The sequence below is a fragment of the Aedes albopictus genome, chromosome 1 (assembly GCF_035046485.1).
Source record: "Aedes albopictus strain Foshan chromosome 1, AalbF5, whole genome shotgun sequence".
Classification (NCBI taxonomy): Eukaryota; Metazoa; Arthropoda; class Insecta; order Diptera; family Culicidae; genus Aedes; species Aedes albopictus.
The window spans coordinates 187288730-187313328 of record NC_085136.1 but is presented as its reverse complement, the minus strand read 5'-3'; the positions used below and the strand labels follow the sequence as shown (position 1 = coordinate 187313328).

At 43.5% G+C, this 24599-nt stretch overlaps 1 protein-coding gene across 1 annotated transcript in view; it reads left to right on the top strand.

The window, feature by feature from the left end:
• Positions 1-24599, top strand: part of LOC115269232 (uncharacterized) — a 169305-nt gene that overhangs the window by 135711 nt on the left and 8995 nt on the right. The window contains exon 2 of the mRNA XM_029877770.2: positions 23456-23857. Coding sequence (XP_029733630.1) covers positions 23456-23857 — 402 coding nt within the window. The remainder of the gene's footprint in view (positions 1-23455; positions 23858-24599) is intronic.

Here is a 24599-nt window from a genome sequence, read left to right as displayed (position 1 = left end):
GCAGCGGCGCATCAGTAGATTCGCGTGAGCTTTTCGGAACATACTCTTAGCGTTTTGCAAGCCGTCAATGAAATCTATTTGCACTACAAGACGCAAACTCTGCAGTGGAAGGCTCTACAAATTGCTTGATTAATTACGAAACAAGCGGAGCGCTTCTCTCGCAATCATGTTGCACACTATCGTTCTCGACCATGTGTATTTCACCCTCAATTAGGCACTGTGTTGAGGAATACATTATGTTTCGATGTTAGACAAGGTCTGGCGGATCCCACGATATGTTCGTGATTCACTCGAAAAGGTCATTCGACGATGTTCCATGTCGTGACTGACTGATGATATGCGGAACTTCCACCGGGGACCGAAAGTGGCTTCCGAGAAACGAAATTCCTTGGGGGTATTAGCAATCTGTTAGCAGAGGTTGTGGAAATTTGCCACTATTTTTTATGGCACGTATAGCAACACTATGAGGAATAATTTTGTCATCCTAATTAGTTTGACATCATCTTTATTTGTTTCTGAATAAACATGTATGCCTTATGAAGTTGCAAGCATGTGGTTGAAAGAAAAAAAAACATTCTACTGTCCCCATGCTATAACAACGCACAATGATCCACGAAACAGATTTACGAGGAAAGATGCATTCAGCGATTTCAAATGATTTTCTAGATTAATATGGTCTTCTACAAAGTTGTTCCTAAAACAAGGCCCTCTTTTCAATATACATGAACATTAGGGTGGTCCAGGTTTTCAAAGAAATTGGGAACCAAACTTTTATAGTTTTTTTTTAACCGTTATGTGTCCGGCAAACTTTTTGCTTTTTTCTACACCGTGTATTTTAAATAGGTGTTGGGTACCCGGGTACCCTGCCGGCCACATAAGGGTTAAAAAAGTTTTATGACGGGTTGGGGCAAACATAAATAATATCTTTTGCCCGCATTCAAAAGAAGAAATGTTGTTATAAAACATATCAAAAAATGAGAGGGGTGTTATTTTTGTAACTCAAGTGAAAAATACTTGAAAAGTGCCTATTTTTTCTGGAAAATCATCAATATCTTTTGAACGGAATGACGTAGCAACATTCTCAGCGCATGAAAATATGCGTTTTTTAAAGCTCTAAAAATGGTTCTTAGGCAACTTTGATGCGAAATTTGAAACAAAAAAGATAAAGCGTTAAAACTGTTTTGACCAAATTTGGAACATTTTCTCATAGTTTTCATAGGGTGACGCTAGAACAAATCGTTTAATAGCTCTATTTTTTTTGTTTCGAATTTCTCGTCAAAGTCGCATAAGAACCACTTTTAGAGTTTCCAGAAACGCGCATTTTCGTGCGCTGAGGATGTTGCTACTTGATTCCGTTCAAAAGATATTGATGATTTTCTAGCAAAAAAGGCAGTTTTCAAGTATTTTTCACTTGAGTTACAACAATAACACCCCGCTAATTTTTTGATATGTTTTTCAACAACATTTCTTTTTTTGAATGCGGGCAAAAGATATTTTTTATGTTTGCCCCAACCCATCATAAGCTCTTTTAAAAAAAAACTATGATGTATTCAGAAAAATACCTCTAGATCGGTCAATTTTTAAGCTACATAAAAAGTGTCTTCAGCAAACTTGCTCAAAATTGATAGATCTACAACTTTCCCGAAGAATGTATACAGTTATTCTTGCAAATAAAAAAGTTTGGTTCCCAATTTCTTTGAAAATATGGACCACCCTAATTTTCAAGCACATTTTAAAGAGGGCCTTATTATTAGGGACAACTTTGAAGAAGACCATATTTGCCTAAAAACTCATTTGAAGGCGTTGAATGCATCTTTCCTCGTAAATCTGGTTCGTTGTCCACTGTGCAACGTAACTGTTTTGGCGGAATCTTGAAAATTATTGCAATAGAATAGCAATGTTCACATAGTTTTGTTGGCGTAAGATACAAAACAACGTAATAGTTCAATACTAGAGGTCCTACAATTGACTATTTAATGGAATGATAAACTTTACCAGCTATTTTCACCCACGCTACCGAAAATAAGTTACATACATAGTTTTAGCCTCAAGGAGGCTAGTTCGGGAAAACGCAAGGTTGTGAGATGAATCCCGGAAAGCATCCCTTAAGGAAGAAATCTCGGCGGGAACTATTACAAAAACTCCAGGAAAAATCTCTGGAGAAACACTGGAAGGAATGCCTCGATGATTCCCTTTGGGAATACTGGGAGACATTTTTGGAAGAACCCCATAACAAACCCTGGCAAGAATCCCTGAAGAAGTCATTAAAGAAATACTATGGTAAAACTGCTAAGGGAAATCTGGGTTGATCCCAGAAGGAATCCCCGGGAGAACCTCCTGTGGATTTTTTTAAGCACTCCTGGGAGAAATCCAAGAAGGAAGCTCATGAGGAATACATGAAGGAATCCCTATGGAAAGCTGCAAGAAATTCTTGGAAGAATCCCGCGAGGAATTTCTAAAGCAAATTCAGTTAAAATCCCGGGAAGAGTCCATCAGAGCATTCCGAGAGGAACGTTCACAGCTAATTTATTGTGTATTGTAACTTCCCTCAACGTGGGAGTTGCCTATTTGTAACTACTGACGTAGTTATTACTCCCGCTGAGTTGGTCCTCCATGTCTGCGCTCCCCGCACTATTCAGGTGTTCGTTGTAATGCTATTTCAACCTTTCGATCACCTCACGTCCGTCCGTCAAGACGCTCCCTTCCTTATTCTTGCACTTTTCGGCACGAAGCATTTGCGGGATGGGTTGAGCTTCTGGTAGAACTTCCGTGTTTTGTATAAACGACACAGCAGTGCCATTTGTTGGCAATCCGGTTTTTTTCTCCTGGAAGAGGCGGGTCTGCTGTTACCGCGTTTAACATTTTGCCAACTCCCGTGCTGTAACAAGACCGCTCTCGCTGCGTTCTTTTCTTTCACAATCTCTCTGCACGTTTCATCCAACCAATCGTTCACCCGACTTCGTTCCAAATATCAAATTTTGATCTCAGCTGCGTTGTTGATGGCTGCTTTGTGCGGTGGCAATATCCGGTTGCTTCGGGCGCTCCAGATTATACCAAGGCAGCCGTCAGTATCGTGTGTTGTTAATCATGGAGAGTTTTTGGTACATTTGATTGATTGATTGATTTATCTTCATTAAAGAGACTTTCAGCCCTTGGCTGGTTCGTCTCTATCCTAAACATTTTTGGTACATTTTTTTTACCATGATCATGTTGTGGTCAGAGTCGGTGTTAGCGCCTCAATAAGTCCTGGCGTTGATTATGTCGATTATGCCGTTCGTCCGTCCACGTGAGATTCCGTCTGCTGTGGTTATCTTCGGGTGTGACGATAAGATAGGCTGTGCTGCAAGCAGGGATGGGAACACTCACTTTCAAAGAGTTACACTCACTTGCTATTTTCTCACTTCAGAAGCGTGCAATCAAAAAACGATGTATGGACGACTTTTGCATTGTGATTTTGTCTAAAACTTTGACGAATAGAGTGGGGGTCGCAAACGTATACCAAAGTCGTGACAGAGTTGTTAAAGCGACTCTCTACGAGGTGAGTGTAATTTACATTTACATCGTTTCTTGATTAAGCGTGAGCTGAGAAAATAACAAGTGAGTGTAACTCTTTGCAAGTGAATGTTCCCATCCTTGGCTGCAAGCAAGTGCTACGCATGAGGCGGCATGTCGTGTCTTGGGCAACTATCGTACTCGCGTTCAAGCTACGCGTAGAGTGCGTCCTTATCGCCGTCAGTGCTTCCGGAATGATCGGGGCTGATCGCACCAACCCCCATACTGTCCGGAGAACCATAGTGCACAGTTGAGTGTATAGTCCTTCCCTAACACTCGCACGTTGAACAGCCGCCCCTAACGTGGAGATCAGACGTTGTTGTGAGCCGCTCTTTCTGGAGAACAGTAGCAAACAACACCCCCTTCCCTTCCCTGTCAGCTTACAACCAAAATTCCCACCGGAGTTGATTACCGGATCTTCAGTAAGGTTTCGCTGCCTCGCAGTCCGGCCGGTGCCACACGAAGATAGGTATAGGAGGTGCTGGGTAGAGGCTAGTGATCTCAATGAGATGAGCCTTTATCGTGTCAATGCGAAACCATATAGCCGAGGCGGTAAACGCACGGGTATTCAGCATGACCATACTGAGGGTGACGGGTTCGATTCCCGGTCGGTCCAGGATCTTTTCGTAAAGGAAATTTCCTTGACTTCCTTGGGCATAGAGTATCTTCGTGCCTGCCACACGATATACACATGTAAAATGGTCATTGGCAGAGGAAGCTCTCAGTTAAAAACTGTGGAAGTGCTCATTGAACACTAAGCTGAGAAGCAGGCTTTGTCCCAGTGAGGACGTTACGCCAAGAAGAAGAGGAGAGGAGGAGCGAAACCATATACAGGGGATGGCCAAAATGTTTGGGATAGTCAACTTTTTTTTCTCTCACAAAAAAGATCAACAAGCTATAACTTTTCATAAAGTGCATCAAAAAATCTCAAATTTTGACTGTTTGTCAACCTATTATGGGTGTATCATTGGTACGAATTTGGGTTCGATTGATTAATATTTCGCAAAGTTAGAACCGTTCGGGTAAAATACTATTTTTTAAACAACTCATTTTTGAGCTGTCATATCTCGGAAACCAGTAAACCGAATTGAATGAAATTTTGAACGTAGGTGTTAGTTAAAGCTAGCTTACCTAGATAGAAATTCCCCTTATGAAAGTAAGGTTCTTGAACTAAAACTATTCATTTTTGCTGAAGGTTGATCAGAGCTATCCTAACAGCAGCTTGTACCCAAACTTAGCAAGTTCAAACTCATACAATCACAGCACAGAACAGAAGTGACAAAAATCAATTTTGTATCAATTGAAGATTGCAAAAGACACTGTGTAAAACGCATAATACAAAACCATATAGGTGATAGTTTAAGCTAATAAACAACATGGGGCCGTGGTCAAATTACGTCACGTTTTCAGGGAGGAGGGGGGGGGGGGGGGGGTTTTGCAGAACGTGACGACCCAAACAAAAATATTAAGGTCCCATAAAAAAAGTGTGACATACTGGGGAGGGTGGGTGGTGGGTGTTGAAAATGGTCGATTTTTACGTGACATAATTTGTGTATCATCGCACTGATAATCCCACCCTTATTCAGGTTGAGGTTACCTACAATTTTCAAGAGCACAAATCTGAAGTACCCGTTGTCGGTTTGGGCTGAAAACTTGATCGATTGGTCACCACCAGCGGGTAACCAATCGATCATCTTTTCAGCTCAAGCCGATGTCCAGTTCTTCAGATTTGTGCTTTTAAATTTTTAGGTGTGCCTTCGTCATAAAAAAGAATCGTTGGCTTCGTCACATTAAAACGGATAACTAATAATCACGGATAAACACAATGTCAACTGCACCATTGCTTCGAATTAGCGCAGTTAATAAGGTCAGATTACTTTGGAGGGCGCTCTAGTACTCCACAGGCTCCGTGAAGCGGTTAGGATCAGGGTTGGTAACCATCTGTTTCGTCACCCACCTACGACGAAAAATTAAAAAAGTTCGTCAGCAAATAAAACTCCGTCACCAGCGATCGACAAAGAAACCACGACGAGGACGATCCGAAAATAAAACAGGGAGCTATAGTTTTCGTCATTCTCTTTTGTCTCCTTTTGCAACGACGAAAAACGAACATGTTTTCGTCACATGGCATCCAATTGCAGACGAAAGGCGAACCAGTCAAGCTTTTATTGACAATTTGGCCTCGGTCTTTCGGAGCTGTTGAATTAGCTCTGATAGTATGCATGTTGCGCTGCCAATCTGAAGGCTTTTGGTTCGATTCCGAATGAAGGCAGGTTTTATTTTTGCATTTTTTTCTGGTCAGCCATTCCCGTGAGGCTGATTATTCGTTCGCCTGCCCTGTTCGGTGCTAGCCACTCAACGAAAATGCCAATAAAGAGAAACGGCAAAACCTTTTCGTCGCGACCAGCAAACTGATTGACGGTGTTTGAAGACAAACATTCAAGAGCTGCTGACTCAGTGACGCAAACTTTTATTTCCCGTTGTCGTCAGTGATTATGCCTCAGCCCCGATGACTATTAACCACCCTGGTTAGGATTTCATTAAACCCTCTAACCATTCATTCCTTGGCACGGTAAGTATATAGCCGCATCACACCATGAATTAGGGGTCACCTGATCAATGAACACTTACCACCGAGACAGGCGATCCGTAGTGTTATTTTAAGCCAATTGTGACAACCGCTTCCGACACTACACAACTATCTAGGTTGACCAAGAAAAGAAGTTAATATTGATGATCAATTTCATATGGGCCTGAACAGCCGACACTACCCTAACCTGACTGTAGCTGTTCAAGTTGACTAGGTCCTAGGTTTGTCGCTGGTGCAGGTGGCGTTTTTAAGCGAACCGACCAGGGCCCCGGGCCCCACATTTTAGGGGCCCCCACAAAAATCATTTTTGGTTCAAGTACTGCTCAAAAACAAATAAAAACTGTATTGCTCATCGCATTTGTACCTCCGAGGGGCCTCTACAACCGCTCGGGCCCCAAGCCCCCACAATCCTTAAGCTGGGCCTGACTACAATACTCACGCCGGTGCTGAACCGCAACAGAAGCGGGCTACCACAGATGTTGGTAGTTGTCGAGCTACCGGCGGGCTACCATCAGCAAAGACCTGGAACAGGACCTGCTGAAGCTCCGCAAACTGCTAGCTCTGGCCAAGAAGGAGTATGATATTTTTGTCGAAGAGCGTAGTGAGGCTGGTGCGGGCAAGGACCAAACGGTCAGCTTCCTCTTTGCTGGTAACGCGACGATGCAGCACGAAACCATGCATCTCGCCGGAGCTTTAGCGGAGAGGTCAAAACGCCCTACGGCTCGAGCTGCGTGGTCGAAACTTACAGAGCAGATATGGCTAAAGAAGGCTGCCAAGTCGGCTGCAAAACACGTAAGGAGCAAGGAAATCATGCCGCAACCAACCCCAAGAGGAAGAGTGGCCAACAAGACCAAGGGAAAGAGTACCTTTGGATTACGGTCGAAAAAAAAAGGTTGTGTGAAAAGTGAAGTCAGCCCACAAACGCGAACGAGGCGACGCGCTGGTTTTTAAAGCCGTGGTCGACACGTACGCCGAGGTGCTGAGGGCCAACTCCTTCTGTTTTTTTTGTTCACGGCTCTACGTTCCCACTGGAACTAGTACTATGGAACGTGGCGTATGACGGCGTATTGAGGCTTAAACTTCCAACGGGCGTAATGCTGGTCGGCTTTGCCGATGATGTTACCCCCGTGGTATACTGCGAGTTGATAGAAGAAGAGGAACTGGCGGCAACGAAAGCAATTGGCATAGTGGAGGACTGGATGAGGTCGAGACAGTTGGCACACGCGCACCACAAAACGGAAATGGTGGTGGTAAACAACCACAAGTCTGCACAACAGACAGTGTTTACCATAGGCGGGTGCAGGGCAATTCTAAGCGGACACTCAAGCAATTGGGGGTCACGTGAAGCGACTCGAGAGTGCCCACAGGCTGATGTGCCTTAGGGTGGTCAGCGCATACCGCACGGTCTCAAAGGATGTATGGGCATGATGCCCATAGCACTAGTAGTGGCAGAGGATGATGAGAGTCACGAGACGAATCGCCAGACCATCGTATATGTTGAAGTGGTATGGAAAATGGGATTCCTCCAGCAAGAGTAGATGGACACATAGGCTTAAACTGAGCGTGTCTAAATGGACGAGCTGGCCCCATGGCGAACTGAACTTTCACTCGATAAAATTTCTGCTTTAGGTGGTATATGCACAGATTTGGACATGCAGGATCCCTCGCATGTCCAGAATGTGCAGACTCATTCTTAAAAAAAAAGTACACACCAATTTTTTTGAAATGCTTCCAGCACAAAAAATTCAGCAAAATAAATTGCTGAATTTCAGCAAAATAAATTTATGAATTTCAGCAACATTTTTGATGAATTTCAGCACAATGTTGCTGATCAAGTGTCAGAATTACTGGATGGTTCAGCAAGTTGAAAAATGATTGCTGATACTCAGTAAATTCGTATTGCTGAATGCAATCAGCACAAAAAAAAATCAGCAAAGTTTGCTGAATACCAGTAAACAAAATTTGCAGTGTAAGCTGTACCTAACTAACGTTCTACATTTTTTCATTGCTTTGATTTCTTTATCTGGATAACAAACATTCCCCTGGCCTAATTCTGAGATATTATTTATAAATAATTAATGGGTACAAGCTTATTATTTAATACTTTTGTGGAACCTTACGATTTGTAGCTTTCTTCACTTTCCTGAGTTTGCTTATTTGGTGAAAACATTTATCACAAGAAACTTCTTATGCAGATTTATTCGGTGATCACCAGAATTAAAGATCGATTATAGCAATGGAAATGCAAAACTCGCATGCCAAAAAAATATATTTTATGTACTTTCTCAAAAATAAGTAAAACTTTCGGATTTGTTAAAAAAAAAGTAGCCAAAATGAGTCCAACCTCAGAACATGTCCTGCTGAATCACTCCAGCAGTGCTTAATAAAATCCATGTTTGAGTTGCTTAACATACTATATGCACAGCTCAATAAATTGAGGGGAAATAATGAAACATCCATGAAATAAAACTCAAAGAAAACACTGATTTTTAGCTCAAACATTGATTTTCAGATATTGAACATTTAACTTAACATTTTTTGTTGCAAAACAAAGAACTGTCTAGTACACTTCTGTATTCCGGGAAGTAATTGATATATGCGATATCAAGGTGCGTTTTATCTAAAGGACATCAGTTTTTTTTTTTTAAGATTTACAATTTATTGGAATTCTAATTCATTATTGCCTTGAAATGTCCTTTTTGAACAAATCTTGTTAGCCTACTTATACCGCTTGTCCAAATTCATAGAAAATCTTCAATTGACTTAAAGCACTAATGTGCTTTGAATACTGCAGCCGAGCCGAATGTAGCATATCACAATAATTAAATTAACACCAAAGAATTTATCAGAGTCGAAAACATTTCTTCGACCGGTAAAGTCAATGATCTCGTGATTCTGTGCGGTTGGGCAAAACGACGTTGTGCATGTCCAACGTTCATGTTACTGGGAAACATCAATTCATGCCGAAATAAACTTGTTTGCCCGGTACTTTAAATTCCCGGAAAGTCAAGATTACGTTCCGAAAACTAAAGAGACTGTCCAAACAGATAGAATGAGTTGGCACAGCGCGGCCGGCTGGATACAGCAAACAGACAGCATTGCCTTGAATGTGGAAAAGATTGTGCGGTAGGGCGCAAAGGGAACTGCATGCCACAAATCATTTTGATCGGACTGGCATGTGTAGATTTAAGCACCGAGTGATCTTCTTTTAAACGGTCTCAAAATGATTTTAAAACCCGTTTTTTATTGATTAAAAGAAAGATCCAAACCTGCATAACGAAAAAGCAGCTTAATTACCTACAAAAAAACGATTACTTAAAACGGATTTCAAAATGAACGTTTGCCGCATCTGCCTTACAAATCTTCAAAAATTTTAAGCCATGTTATGCAAGTCGCTTCAACAGTTCCTGGAGCCTTATGCAAAAATGTTCATCCGAAGATGCCATAATAATAAAAAAAAACCTGATGAACTATCAGGGTCGCTGTCGGTACGCGGCTCTAATCAAACAACCGAGCACAAACTGCGGAAGGCAGCATCCGCAAAGGAAAGCTGTTGCTGTTGAATGCACTCGAGTTCGAATTTTCGGCACGGTCTGTGCGCTTCACCAAACAACGAACCCTGTGGTACATGCTGATAGACGTCCGCCGGATGGCCCCAACTGCACTGCCCAGAGTAGTGGAAACCGGTCTCGACAAATATGTTGTGTCGCAGTCTGTTGCGCCGTGACAAATTCGCTAATCGCACAGCATCGCAATCCGACTCTTTATTTTTGGCCATAAGCCATTTCGATAGCAGCGGGGTTGTAGCTTTTGGCCCTTATTGTAAGGTGTTTTCACGTTCACTGGCTGATTCGACAATTGATTGAATGGAGGAGAAATTATGTTTTCTCTCGTACGAACAATCCTACCTTATTTGGATCTCTCCTGATTGGAGTACGGATGAATTTCCCTATGAATTACTCAGTTAAATATAAGCTTGTATTATTAAAATGTTACCTTACGAATATTGAATGCCTGGACATGATAATCAAAATGTCATTTGAACATAAAAATTACTTATTTTATGTATTTAATAACTTGTATTTCTAGTCTTGAATTAATATTTGGAAATTATCCAACTATTTGAATTACACAACCATAATAAATTAATCCATAAAAAATATAGCCTTAATTCAATGTGCTACATTTCAACGTTACATTTTATCTTGTTTTGTGTGCATATTTGTAAAGAAAGGCTTATACATAATACAGTTTCATATAATAATCCCTTTCTTAAACATATGGAAACCTGCATACCTCCTGCACATGAGCAGATGATTGATGTAAAAAATAGGAACATCTGTTACAATTCGTTCTCTAATTTGCGTATTTTGTTCATCCCATAGAATTCTACAAAAAGATCAACTGATCATCCAATCACCGCCACATCCTGGGCATTCGACAGCATGCGGCATGATTAATTTCTAATGAAGCCCAACCAATCCGACATCGTGTAACAGGCAATCCATGAGTCACGAAAACCTCCTCTATCATTGATGGTTATCTTGTTGTTTTCGATCGCAGTCTGGGCTGCGTGCAACATACGTTAGAATATTTTTCCAATCAAAGCTGCCTCAATGAGATCAAAATGCCAGCACACTCACTCAGTTGCCTTGCCTAGCTACACGTATCGGTAATTTTCGAGCAAATCTTCCTCTCCAGGTCGTTGTTCTGATTTCCGTTGATTTTTATTTATGGGCCTTGTTCCTTAGGATTTGTTTCTATTTCTCGGTGTATCGAACCTAGCACCGAACACACGGGCGTATACCTTGCGTTAATTGGACCGCTGGCTGATACCGTCATTGATATGTGTACCGGACTTGCGAAGCCAACGAAAGCACTGACTGACCTTCGTATACTATCGATTCCAGATCCTAGCCTGAACGGTCCCAGTTTGTAGCTTGTACAGAAAATAAATTATTGCACGGCAGGTCTATATGGCGATAGTAATTATGGGAGAGGTTGTTCCATTGGCCAATAACTTATAGTTTGTGGTAGGTAGCATTTAATCATGATCATACCGCTGACATAAATATCATTGCGAATCATTACGAATCCAACTACTTTTAACATTATGGATGCTATTACTTACACTAAGATTATTTATCTAAAAGATTGCAAAAGCGTTGCTCGAGAAATTGAAGCCAAAAACAAAAAGGTTTTACTTGCGGAGGGCCGTGGTAGGACTGTGGGTAAATATGCGAATGCAGATTCGGTTAAGAATCATTCCAGATGGGGAAGGTGGGGTAATATGCACCCCCTAAGCAAACGTGGTCCAATAACTAAGACTAAGACGATTTTATGAGTGTCTTGCGTATTGAAAGTTAGTTTACCTATTTAACTAAGTGACGCCAACTTTTGGTCCGTGTAATATCAATTTTACCGAATCAAATTAACAATTTAAAAAAGTGTTACATTTTGGGTGCTGACAAACTGTTGGGGGCAAAACGTACCTTGAGACGGGGCAATACGACCTCTGGCATTTTCCGCTTTGAATTCTAATAAAATACCAGGCGGCTCCATCTTACTATTTACGGCAGCAAATGGAAGGTGTAGGAGGCGGATGGTAGTTAATAGGTTGATTCCATATGATCGGCGCGCAATCATGTTACCCACGCTTTTTGCATAATTTCGTTGCAGAAAAGGAAAATGTACATTCTTTCCGTCAAAAATTCCACTTATTTTTACAAATCCAGTACTTCATTGATTGCGTCCTATTGGTGGAAATTCTTCCTGTTTTAGGCACAAAATGAACCAAACATGTTTCTACACATGTCGTTTTTGATGTTTGGATCACTAACTTTGTTAACAATTCGTAGCATAAGCATAAAATGTGAAATCATCTGAAGAAAAGTTTAGGAAAAAATGCAAATTGAGCCTTAAATCGTTTTATTTTCCATACTATCGCTTCAGTTTGCAAATTTTGGATGGAAACTGTTTTAATATTCTAGAATAGAACATTTATCATTGCAAAATCTGAAGAAAAACCTCTCAAGATCAAAATTAGCTCTTCACATTTCCATCTGAGACCAAGGATGTTTTCGATCACCTGCCAATTGTTTGACTCATTTGTCCATAACTCGGTTCAGAAACCTAATATTGAAATGTTGTGTTTGGCAAAGTTGAAGTTTAGTGTTTTTCCTACAATTATCACCAAGGACACCATATTCAAATTCTAATATTTACGTCGTAAAAGTGTTAGTACCACCTACTCATACTAAACGATCGGATTTTTCGATCATTTTGTATGAGTAGGTGGTACTAGCGCTCTAGCGCTGTATATATAAGAGGTAGAATATGACGTCATTGGTGATAATTGTAGGAAAAGCTCTAATCTACAACTTTACCGAACACCACATTTCAATATTAGGTTTCTGAACTGAGTTATGGACAAATGAGTCAAACGATTGGCAGGTGATCGAAAACATCCCTGTCTGCAACATCCAGAAATCGAAATAACTGAAAAGTACTGCTCAAGATCAAAATCAGTTCCTTCACACATTCATCTATAACATCCGAAAATTGTAAAATCTGAAAACTACTATTCAAGATCAAGATTTGTTCTTTAACACACTTATCTACAAAATGGCGCGACCAAACTAACACAACTACCATTAGCCGCAAGCACCTTGGAAAACGTAGAACTAGATGCTCTTGTTGCCTCCAATTTTCACGTATGAGCCGTAGTGCAATTGATTGATCGATTTGTCTTTATTAAAGAGACTTTCAGCCCTTGACTGGTTCGTCTCTCCGTAGTGCAGTGGTAATGTCACTGCTCGTAAAGCACAAGGTCATAAGTTCGATTCTGGTCTCGACCATATTTCTTTTTTTACTCTTATGCATCTGGCAGATCATTTTTGCCTTTCTCGTACACTAAGTGTACTGGAAAGGCTATATGTTCACTCCAAAAATGACTTTTTGATAGAGGGCCCGGAGAGTCGAGTCACATATACCAATCAACTCAGCTCGACGAATTGAGGTGATGTCTGTGTGTATGTATGTGTGTTTTTTTTTCCTCCCAACCTCCCCAGCAGAGAAAACCGATTGGAAAAACTCTGCTACACCTAGATGCCTCGATCCCCCTGGTACCACTGATGCGACTGCTTCAGGGGGGGCAATGCGCTCATGCGCTTTTCTGTTATAGTGCTCATGCACTTTTTGTCGCTTCTAAACTGTGCTCCTCGTCTGTGCACTTACTCTTCAAGCGATCCCAGCTTGCTGATCGCTCCTCCACTTCCTCTGCAACTCCGTCAGCATTTTTGTGACTGCCCTGCTGATCGCATTCCACGTCTCTTCAGTGCGGCACATCTCGTCGACGACGTTGTCCACGCTTAATGCCGGCATCGATCTTCTTACTTCCTCGAATCTGGGGCAGATGAACACTGCGTGCTCCGGTGTCTCCTCCACGTTCTCGCACTCCGGGCAGAAGGGCGAAGCGGCATGGCCAAACCGATGTAGGTACTGCCTGAAGCAGCCGTGACCAGACAAAAACTGGGTTAGGTGAAAGTTCACTTCTCCGTGCTTCCTGTTCACCCAAGTCGACACATCAGGGATGAGTCGATGGGTCCATCTCCCTTTCTCCGTGGAATCCCATTCCTGTTGCCACTTTGTCATTGAGGCCGTTCGCACCAACGATCTCACTTGGCTGGTCCTCCTCCGCTCGTAGCACTCGATGTCCTCCTCCAAGGTGATGCAGATCGGGATCATCCCTGCAATCACACAAACTGCCTCCGACGATATTGTTCTATACGCGCTCGCTACTCGCATGGCCATGAGCCGGAACGCGCTGTTTAGCTTCACCCGATTTCGCTTTGTTTTCAGCGCCGCACCCCAGGCTGGGACTCCGTACCGCAGTATCGAAGATGACACGCTGGCTAGCAACCGCCTCTTGCTGCTTCTCGGACCACCGGTGTTTGGCATGATCCTCGACAGTGCATTAATCGCCTTCGCCGCCTTCTCACAGGCATAGTCGACGTGGCTGTTTAAGTTTAGCCGGTCGTCGATCATTACACCCAGGTGCTTCAGCTCTCGCTTCGACGCTACTACGTGTTCTCCGACGGAGATTTCCACTCGCTGCACTGCCTTGCAGTTGCTCACCAAAAGTACCTCCGTTTTGTGGTGGGCTATCTTTAGCTTGACTCCATCCATCCAGTTTTCGATGTTGCCGATCGATTCTGCCGCCAACATTTCCACCTCTTCCGGTGTCTCGCCTATTACTGATAGGACGATATCGTCCGCGAAACCCACGAGCACGACGCCTGTGGGTAGCTGCAACGTAAGCACTCCGTTGTACATAGCGTTCCACAGCGTTGGCCCGAGGATGGAGCCTTGTGGAACTCCCGCCGTCACTTTCATCCTCCTCTGTCCAGCTTCGGTGTCGTACACCAAGACTGTTCTGGAAGTAACTTTTCAAGATCTGACACAAGTAGTCTGGAACCCGCATTCTATGCAGTGCTGCGGCGATGGCCTCCCAGCTGGCGCTATTGAACGCGTTCTTGACGTCGATTGTGATTACGGCGCAGTGCCGGTTTCCTCTCCTCTTCTGTTTAGACGCCTTCTCGGCCTTCTCCAGAACCGTCCGGATAGCATCCACCGTCGACTTTTCCTTCCGGAATCCAAACTGCAGCTGTGACAGTCCACGTTCTCCTTCTGTGAACGGCATCACCCTGTTAAGGATGACCTTCTCCAGCAGCTTCCCAAGTGTGTCCAACAGGCATATCGGTCTAAACGATGCTGGATCCCCCGGCGGTTTTCCTGGCTTCGGCAGTAAAACCAGTTTCTGCACCTTCCATATGTCTGGGAAGTGGCCTTCTTCCAAACATTTCTGCATCACTGTCCTGAACATGTCGGGGTAAGCTAGAACCGCCGATTTTAACGCCACATTGGGGATCCCGTCCGGACCCGGGGCTTTGTTTCCTTTTAGTTTTTTCGCTACTGCCTCTAGCTCGGCATTGGAGACCTGTTGAGCTTCCGCACTTGCTTGTTCCTCCTCACCATACGGTGTTGGTGGCCACGTCGTTGGGTCGTGCTTCGGAAAGAGACCCTCCACGATTACCTTCAGCTTGTCTGGACACATTTCTGCTGGCGTCGCTGGACCTTTAATCTTTGCCATCACGACTCGGTACGCGTCACCCCAGGGGTTTGCGTCGGCCTCTCGGCATAGCTCCTTGTGACAGTTCGACTTGCTCCCGATTATCTCCTTTTTAAATGCGGCTCTGGCTTCCTGGAACGCTAACTTCCGCTCCTCCCTATCCGGGGGGTTTCTTGCTCTCTGGTAGCGTCTTCTGGCTCTTAGACAGGCAGCACGGAGGGTGCCGAGTCTCTCGTTCCACCAATGTGCAGGACGTCGTCTGTACCTAGGCTCCCGTTTTCGTGGCATTGTAGTGTCGCATGCCCTTGTAATCACTCTTGTCAGCTCTACCGCATCTAGATCTGGGGTGTCGCTGTCCGCACGGAGTGCCTCGACGAAGAGGTCCCTGTCGAAGGCTTTAGTCTTCCACTTTCGCTCGCATGTTCTGTTTCTCTGCATGGCCGTAGGGTTCCGTTGGCCAACGCTGTAGCAGATCGCCTGGTGATCACTGTGGGTGTACTCTTCGCTCACTTTCCAGTTCATGATGCGTGCTAGCGATGGACTGCAGAAGGTAATGTCGATGATCGACTCCCGCCCGTCTTTCCTGAATGTGCTTACGGTGCCAACGTTGCACAGTTGTACTTCCAACCTCTCTAGTGCTTCCAGCAGGCTGTAACCTCTTGCGTTGGTTAGCTTGCTACCCCACTCCACGGCCCACGCATTGAAGTCTCCGCCGATCAGTACTGGCCTACGTCCAACCAGCTTGTCGGCTAACTCCTCCAGCATCCGGTCGAATTTCTCCGCTGTCCACCTTGGGGGTGCATAGCAGCTGCATATGAAGATACCGTTGATTTTGGCGATTACGAAACCTTCGTACGTGCTTGCAATCACTTCCTGAATAGGAAATCTTCCCATCACTTGTATAGCAGCCGTTCCCGTGCTATCCGCCACCCAGTTGTTGTTACCGAGAGGAACTCGGTACGGCTCTGCAATAATCGCAACATCGCACTTTGCTTCCGTTGTTGACTGCCTCAACAGTTGCTGTGCGGTATCACAATGATTCAGGTTGATCTGCATTATCTCCATTACTGTTGGCCTGCGATCGCCTTCTTATATGCAGGGCACTTGTATCCACCCGTCGAATGGACGTTTCCTTCTTCCGCTGTGCAAAGCATGCACTTTGGCGCTTGCGAGCAGTCCTTCGCAAAGTGTCCCTTCTCACCGCATTTTCTGCATTGTTCAGATCTGTCTGGTCCTTTGCAGTTGGCCGACATGTGTCCAAAGCCCATGCACTTGAAGCATCTCAACACCCGTTTGCGGTCACTCTTTGCTATTCGGGCGGCGACCCTCAGCGGGCACACCGAACACCCAACTCGTACCTTGCCTACCTTCAACAATTTGCTAGCCGCTGGCACCGACAGTCGAATCATCGCTTTTGTGTGCCTTGGTACCCCTTCGTCAGACGGATCGTTAGAACCTCTTCTCCCAATTCGCATTGCGTCTTCAGTTCACGACCAAGCTCCTCCACTGTTGTGATCTCGTCCAGGTATCGGCATTCGATCGTTGCTTCCTGGCACAAAGCTTTCACGTTCCCACCATCCCCGACGATGTCGCCCAATGACTTAGCGAACTGCTCTCGGTAGGCAGCACTTTTAATCGCCGGATCCTTCTTCAGCTCAAAGAGCATATCTCCTTGCTGAGTGCGCCTGGTTCTCACCACGTTCTCACCCAGTTCCTTCAACTCCGGATCCTCTCGGACTTTCTTGAGGATTGCTGCGTACGACTGTTGGTCATTTGCCTTGACCAGCAGGGCGTCTCCCATGTGTCTCTCTCGATGGGGCAGACGGCGTTCTTGCCTGTTCTCTTTGGATTTCCTTCCGTCTCGGGCCGGCTTTCTACCTTTTTCGATCCGATTATTCCCTTTCGTTTCCTCCTTTTTGGGCTGATTTTTCTTCTTCTCCTTGCGATTTTTGACGACGTTCCAATCGCTGTTGGCTCTCTCGTCGCTCAACTCCTCGCTACCTTGAACATTCTTTGTCTTCTTCGGGCGTTCCTCCTCGCCTGGTGTTTCTCTATCCCGCTTGTTCGAGTTCTTATTTCTGCGTCCTTTCGGCGTCTCCTGTAACTCCGTTGATGCTTGCACCGCCGCAATCTGCTCCAAAGCCAGCTTCAAAGCCTTTTCAGCAGTCTCAGCTCTCTTACGCAACGCTGTGTGCTCGCGGTCAGCTTCCAACACGGCATACCTGAGGCTCGACACCCTTTGCTTAATCTCAGTGTGCACGTTGTTACGGCCTTTTACGTATTTGTGCAGCTCGATGACCTTCCTGTTCAACTCCACCATTGACACCTTGGGCCTCGAAAGTTGTAGGCCTTCTTGAGTGGTGCTGCTGCTCGGTGTAGACACCGGGGGCCCTCCTTTAGTGCTACCGCTTGGTGTGGACATTTGACTTGTTACCCCTTTTGCACCGAAGAGTCCATGTTGCCCACCTCGTGGCGTGCTGCTGTTATCCGTTGCCGCGATACTAAAAGTTTCTACCGGCGAACGTGTCAACCTACTGCTCCTTAGGAATGCGCTCGCATCCTTATCATCTGCTACCTCCGTTGTTGTGTAATTGTTGTTCTTCTCCATCTGGTTGGGTCCCACCTCCAAGCCGCTATCTTCGCCCGTCGTAAGTAGTTGCCATCGTGATCCCATGGTGATCTTTGCAAGCAGTGAGGCCATGCTAGGGTTGACACGGTCCTTTATGGGGAACCGTGTTCAGAGCCAGATCGGCACTAGTCAGGAATGTTCAACTGAGCCTACTTCCACCGGCTAAGATGGCGAGTTCGGAACGTACTTGGAGGCCTGCCAAGGTTTTAACGGGACGGGGGCAACCATACCATTAGCCCACTCGCCGTTTCGGAAAGGTGTCACCCATTCTTACTAGGGTAATGGAATAGTACGGTTGTCAGCTCTGTAGCGTTTTGTAGTATATACGAATTCCTTGCTCGTGTCCATGTCCATGTGCTGCCAGTTTGCCATAATTAGGGTCTTACTGGCGTCGATCCTAATGTGCCGGTTGGCACGCCGGGTGTTTGGGCTAAGGCACTTTGGAAGCGGTACCAAGTCGCTTGTACGGAGTTGCTTGCAGATGTGTGGCTTTTTATGGGAATCCAACAGAGCCCACTGTTGAACCCCCGCCACATCCTAGGCATCCTCCTCTTGAGCTGTCTGGAGACCAGAAGCCCGGTCACTCCCCGAAGGAAGCGCCAAAGGTGGTAATTCACACGGGTGTGTGAACGGTTTTCGCTTCGGGAAGACTCCCAAGCTTCCACCCGACTCGCAGAAGGGGGGGGGGGGGGGGGTTCGTCAGGCCACTGGACTCCTGTCCCTGCTGCCCCGAGTATGTATGTGTGTGTGTACCCATTTTAATGACCGACGGTTCATTCGACATTCATTGTTTCCTATTGAAAATGGTTTGAATCGGTCCAGCCGTTCCGGAGTTATGGCCATTTAGGTGTTCCGGACCGGTACCCCAGGAAGGGGCCAGATATGAAAATGCTACAACTCTATGCATGCGACACATAAAACCGCGGCATTTTCCATAACCTGAAGAACGGTTTTGCAGGAAAATACTCTCAGACCATATCTGAACCGGTAGTGTTCCAGAACCGGTTCCGGGTGTCCCACCGAAAATGGCCAAATAAAAAAGTGAACCACATCCATGCATGCGACACATCAAATAGCGGCTTTTTCGATAACCTGATTAACGGTATGCAGGAAAATAATCTCAGACCATATCTGAACCGGTAGTATTACAGAACCGGTTCCGGGTGTCCCGCCGGAAGTGGCCAAATATTAAAGTGGAGCAAACCTATGCACGCAACACATCAAATCGCGGCTTTCTCGATAACCTGATAAACGGTTAGCAAGAAAATAGGCTCACACCACATTAGAAACTACAAGTAGTGTTCCGGAACCGGTTCCGAGTGTCACGCCGGAATTGGCCAAATACAAAAGTGAACCAAACCCATGCATGCGACACACCAAATTGCGGCTTTTCTGATAATCTGATGAACGGTAAGCAGGAAAAAAGTCTTAGACCATATCTGAACCGGTGGTATTCCGGAACTGATTCCGAGTGTCTCGCCGGAAGTGGCCAAATACATAAGTGAACCAAAGTAATGCATGCAACACAACAAATTGCGGCTTTTTCGAAAACCCGATGAACGATTAGCAAGAAATTAGAACCAGACTACATTAGAAACTACCGGTAGTGTTCCGGAATCGGTTGCAGTTGTCCCGCCGGAAGTGATCAAATGTAAAAGAGAATCAAACCCATGCATGTGACACATGAAATCGCAGCTTTTTAGGTAATCTGATGAACGGTTAACAAAAAAAATCTAAGACCACATTAGGGAAAACCAGTAGTGTTCCAGAACCGATTCCAGGTGTCCCGCCGAAAGTGGACGAATGTGGAAGGAAACCAAACACATGCGTGCGGCTCATTAAATACCGGCTTTTTCGATAACCTGAAGAACGATCAGCAAGAAAATAGTCTCAGATCACATTAGAGACTACCGGTAGTGTTCCAGAACCGGTTCCGGCTGTCCTGCTGGAATTGGTAAAATGTAAAAATGATCCAAACCCATGCATGTGACACATTAATTCGTGGCTTTCTAGGAAATCGGGTGAACAGTTAGAGGAAACTAGTTTCATGCCATATTTGGGACAATTGGTACTGTCCTGGTTCCAGATGTCTCGCCGTAAGTGGCAAAATGTAAAATTGAACCAAACTCATGCATTCAGTGCATCAAATCAGCCTTCGATTACCTGATGAAAGGTTAGTAAGAAAATAGGCACAGACTACATAAATTACTACCGGTAGTGTTTGTGGCTCCAGATGTCCCGCCGGAAGTGGCCATATACAAAAGTTGACCAAACTAATGCATGCCACACGTCAAATCGCGGCTTTTTTGATAACCTGATTACCGGTTAGCAAGAAAATAGGCTCAAACCACATTAGAGACTACCAGCAGTACTACAGCACCAACTTCGGGTGCTTTGCCGGAACTACGAAAGTGAGCAAAATCATAGCAAGCGATAGATATGTGTAATAGTTCTCTTCATCATGACAAAACTAAAGTGATCTCAGAACTCATCAAATCACACCATTTCAGATTCCTACTCATCCTTACAGTCAACGTTGTATGGGAAAATTAAAATTTAATCGCAACAACCCTGAACATTTTTTTTCAATCCCCTTTTGCGTCTAAAGTAACTACACAAAATTCTGATGTGACTGGTTGCGCCCTCGCGCTCTGTAATGTGGTTGAAATTTTATTGGGATATAAATATGGGAAATTTCACTTGCTTGCATTTTTTTTTGTTCAATTTTACATGGATCTTGTAATCAGCGATAATAAAATATAGCCTGAAGTGTACAGAAAAAACTTTGTCGACGACCCCAAAGTGATCTGCGGTTGTGAAAAAGGTTATATCTTAGCTTGTAATCATCGTCTTCATATTGATTGGCCTCCAATGACAGTGAAGCTGGTCAAGCAGTCAACTGAGAGCTCTGATATTTTTAAGCTCTGCCTATACGTTGAACATAACGTCAGAATATGCGTCATCAATAAGTTTTTCTATTCGATAATGGCTTTGATAAAATTCTTGCCTTTCTCAATAAAGTATTCTCAGGATTCAGGAACACTTCGGCTTACGTCGACATCATGAGTACATATTCGACGAGAAAGGCGCTATCACCACTTGGTGGATTAATCAGGGTTTTTTATATTGGTGTGATGTTCTACAGCTCAGATCTCCCCAGATATTAGTTTGATCTTACAATATCTAAATAAGATATTATTATGTTCTTCTTCATACTAATTTTTGATCTAATTTGTGATCTTTTATCTCTTATGTGAAACAAACCAATAGCTAATTATGATCTTGAGTACTTCACTGAGTAATATCTAATGATGATATTGTTTTGATTTTTTCTTCTACCCGGGTTTCGACGCATTACCCGTGTCAACACCGAAGCTCCATCATTACAGGAGATAGAAACAGCCGTCAGATATACGATTACAGATAAGGGTGAGATAGATTGTTTTGCAAAATACTTTGATCGTATCTACATTTATTTTTCTTTAATAGCATAAAATTTAGAAAGTGCATTCAAAACAAGTAGGGTAGTTTTCCAATTGTTGCACGGCTAAAAACTCGCATATTGTTGCACACTCCATGTTATTCTTATGAGGTGTGCAATATTTGGCGAATTTTTAGCTGTGCAACAATTGGAAAATTACCCCAACTAGGATAATACACTTAAACACTATAATAGAACCACGACACTTGTCACAGGGTGAGCAAGGCATTATAAAGCCGTTCTATTCCACCAATATTTACAGGAAGAAATTATAAGTTAAAGAAAAAAAAAACGCATTAACTAGAATGGTTGAGCGGTAACGAATAACTATAAGCATAACGAAACATATTTATTATTATTACCTACTAAAATTATGCTTTCTTGTAGGAATTTTGTAATTTATTCTTCGTATCATCATATTTACAAAATTGACTATTCGTCTATTACCACCCAACAGCCTGATTACAGTAGTTTACAGCATTTTTGAACTCGGTAAGCTGATGATCATTTTTGGTGTAGAATCATGACGCGATGGAAAAAAACTACAGTAGAGCGGTCTTGTACCGACTTTTCGAACCCTTTAAGCAAAATACCCTCTTCGAATGAGTGTTATCAGTTTCGTACCTTTTAATTCCGCCCTATGTTGCTTATCCTTTGACAGATACGCGTATTTTGACTACCACTTGTAATCTTCCTCAGTGTCAGTTATCCAGTGGATAACTGACGCTGAGGAAGATTACAAGTGGTAGTCGAAATACGCGTATCTGTCAAAGGATAAGCAACATAGGGCGGAATTAAAAGGTACGAAACTGATTACACTCATTCGAACAGTAGAGCGTTTTTTTCGACTTTCCATACAAGGTTGATGATTTGAAATCGATTTTTGTTCTATTTTTAAGCAAAGTCGTTCACTTCACACATCTCATTCTCCGTAATCAATGCTCCGACTCAGCTGATTTTTTTTACTGTAACTCGCCTACATATTATATATCAAATAAACGATGAGAAAGATTTTTTATTTTTTTTCTTACTGAAAAAAATACATTTCTTCATATATTTTTGAAAATTTTGTTAAAAATTTCCGATATCTTGAATTTCAAAAACTCGCCGATTTCTTGAATTTCATCAATCTGACGCAAAACCTACATTCAAATGATCGAATGGTATTATATCCGGCTTTTAATGCATGGAAAAAAAATAAAATTGGTTGAACAAAACACAAGATATTTGAATTTTAGTAGATTCCATATTTTAAAAAGTTGTAAAACACGATATTGAGCTAAAACTCGAAAACTGTTCTACTCAAATTTTTTTGAAGGTCGGCTTCGAAATCAGCACTATATTGTGCTTCAAAAATTTTGGTCGTTTACAGAAGTTCACAACTTTCGTTTTATTTTGTAAACTAGTGTTATCAGCACTGTGCTCTTTCACAGTTTTTAACTGAGAGCTTTTTCTGCCAATGACCATTTTGCTTGTGTATATCGTGTAACAGGTGCGAAGGTACTCTATGGCCAAGAACGTCAAAAGGACTTTATGTGAACAAAAAGTATATTTATTGTTTTCTGCTTGTCTTTTTTATCGGCGTGTCCGTTGTTTTTATGCGTAAACTGTGTCAATTTAATACTTTGCCAGCAGCACACCTATTGAAGGATAATTTATTGCACCAAATTAGGCATGCTTAAATGACCTACCTTGGAATCAGCCATGCTACATGTCTTGCTGTTTAGGTTAATGGATGCGACGCAATATTTTACTTTCTCTTCATTAGGTCGCACGTTCTGTTGCGTTGAACCATTGCCATGGGGAAGGCTGTGTTTCACGTACAGCTAAAAATACACACCAAGTCTTACCTGTGATAATGCCCCAGGCTCCAGGGATCGATCGCTTAACATAGTCATTATTGTGGTCACCAGCCAGTGGTAATTGCGCGCCCATTTTGATGGACTATTACTATTATTGTTCTTCTCCTCATGCATGTAAAAATCAAACCAACCAGAAACAAATCATTTTAATCAGTCGAGCAGTTCGATTTCTCGATCACTAATTACTGTACTTTCGCCTTTTGTCTTTCAGTTTAATTTTGCTGCTAATGTGTGTGCTTTCCACGTTACAAGCGGCACCCAACAATCATCGTCACAGTGACAGTAATGCTGAGGTGGTGACGATCAAAGAAAACGAGAACGAAACAATCAAAACGGCAAAATCATTAACGGTCGGCAGTAGGACCAAGAAATCCAACCTCAAGTCGACACCAATTACCTACATCACCACGCTGGCGGACGTCGCCCATCAGCACCATGCCAAACCGTCCACCCCGAAGAAGTACAGCGGCAAACCGATGGCGAAAGCTCGTGACGACAAAGAACTGCAGCAGCACAAGAAAGGCAAAGTCAAGCATCATCACTCGGAAAAATCCAACGGAAAGTCTCTGGAGGTGCCGAAAAAGGAACCTCTGAATAACCCGGCGTTGCTCAGGTACGTGTTGATAGAAACGGGAAACTGCCGGCAGACAGCAGCTGGTATAGGTTGAATGCGCATGAACAAATTGGGTCAATGTTATGAAAATTATCACCCTACTAAACATGAAGATGTGTGTGCCAAATATACATTCACCAGTTTTAAAATACTTGACTCAGCTAAATTGTTTCAAATAGATAGGAGGAAGCTTTTGATGCTTCCCAAATACCTACACCTACTCGGTAGTAATACATTGTTCTCTTAGATTCCGTACACATTGGATATTTTAGACTTTTAGAGTGATGCTCTCAATGACCATCATCATAGATCATTTTTACAGCAGCTGGGTCATACAGTCGTCGTTTTTTTCATGATGCAGATTTCATCGCTGTTCATGCAACGGATCCGAAGCTATTTCAGATTGAAAAATAAGAGAGGGACTAAATCTTGCTCAAATAGGTACGTTAAAATTTTATGGTCATCAGGTACAGCATACGCGAAAAATATCAATATCTCCAAACCATTATGTGAGATGGTGTCAGGCTATTCGGCCGAAGGTCATTAGGCCAAATGGTCATCAGGTCGATTGGTCACTAGGCCGAATGGTCCTCTTCTTCTTTATGGCTCTACGTTTCCACTGGGACAAGAGATACACTATAACCAAGGACGTCAAGGAAATTTCCTTTAAACAAGTTCCTGGACCGACCTGGAATTGAACCCGTCACCCTCAGCATAACTTCTTCCTTCTTTTAAACATAGG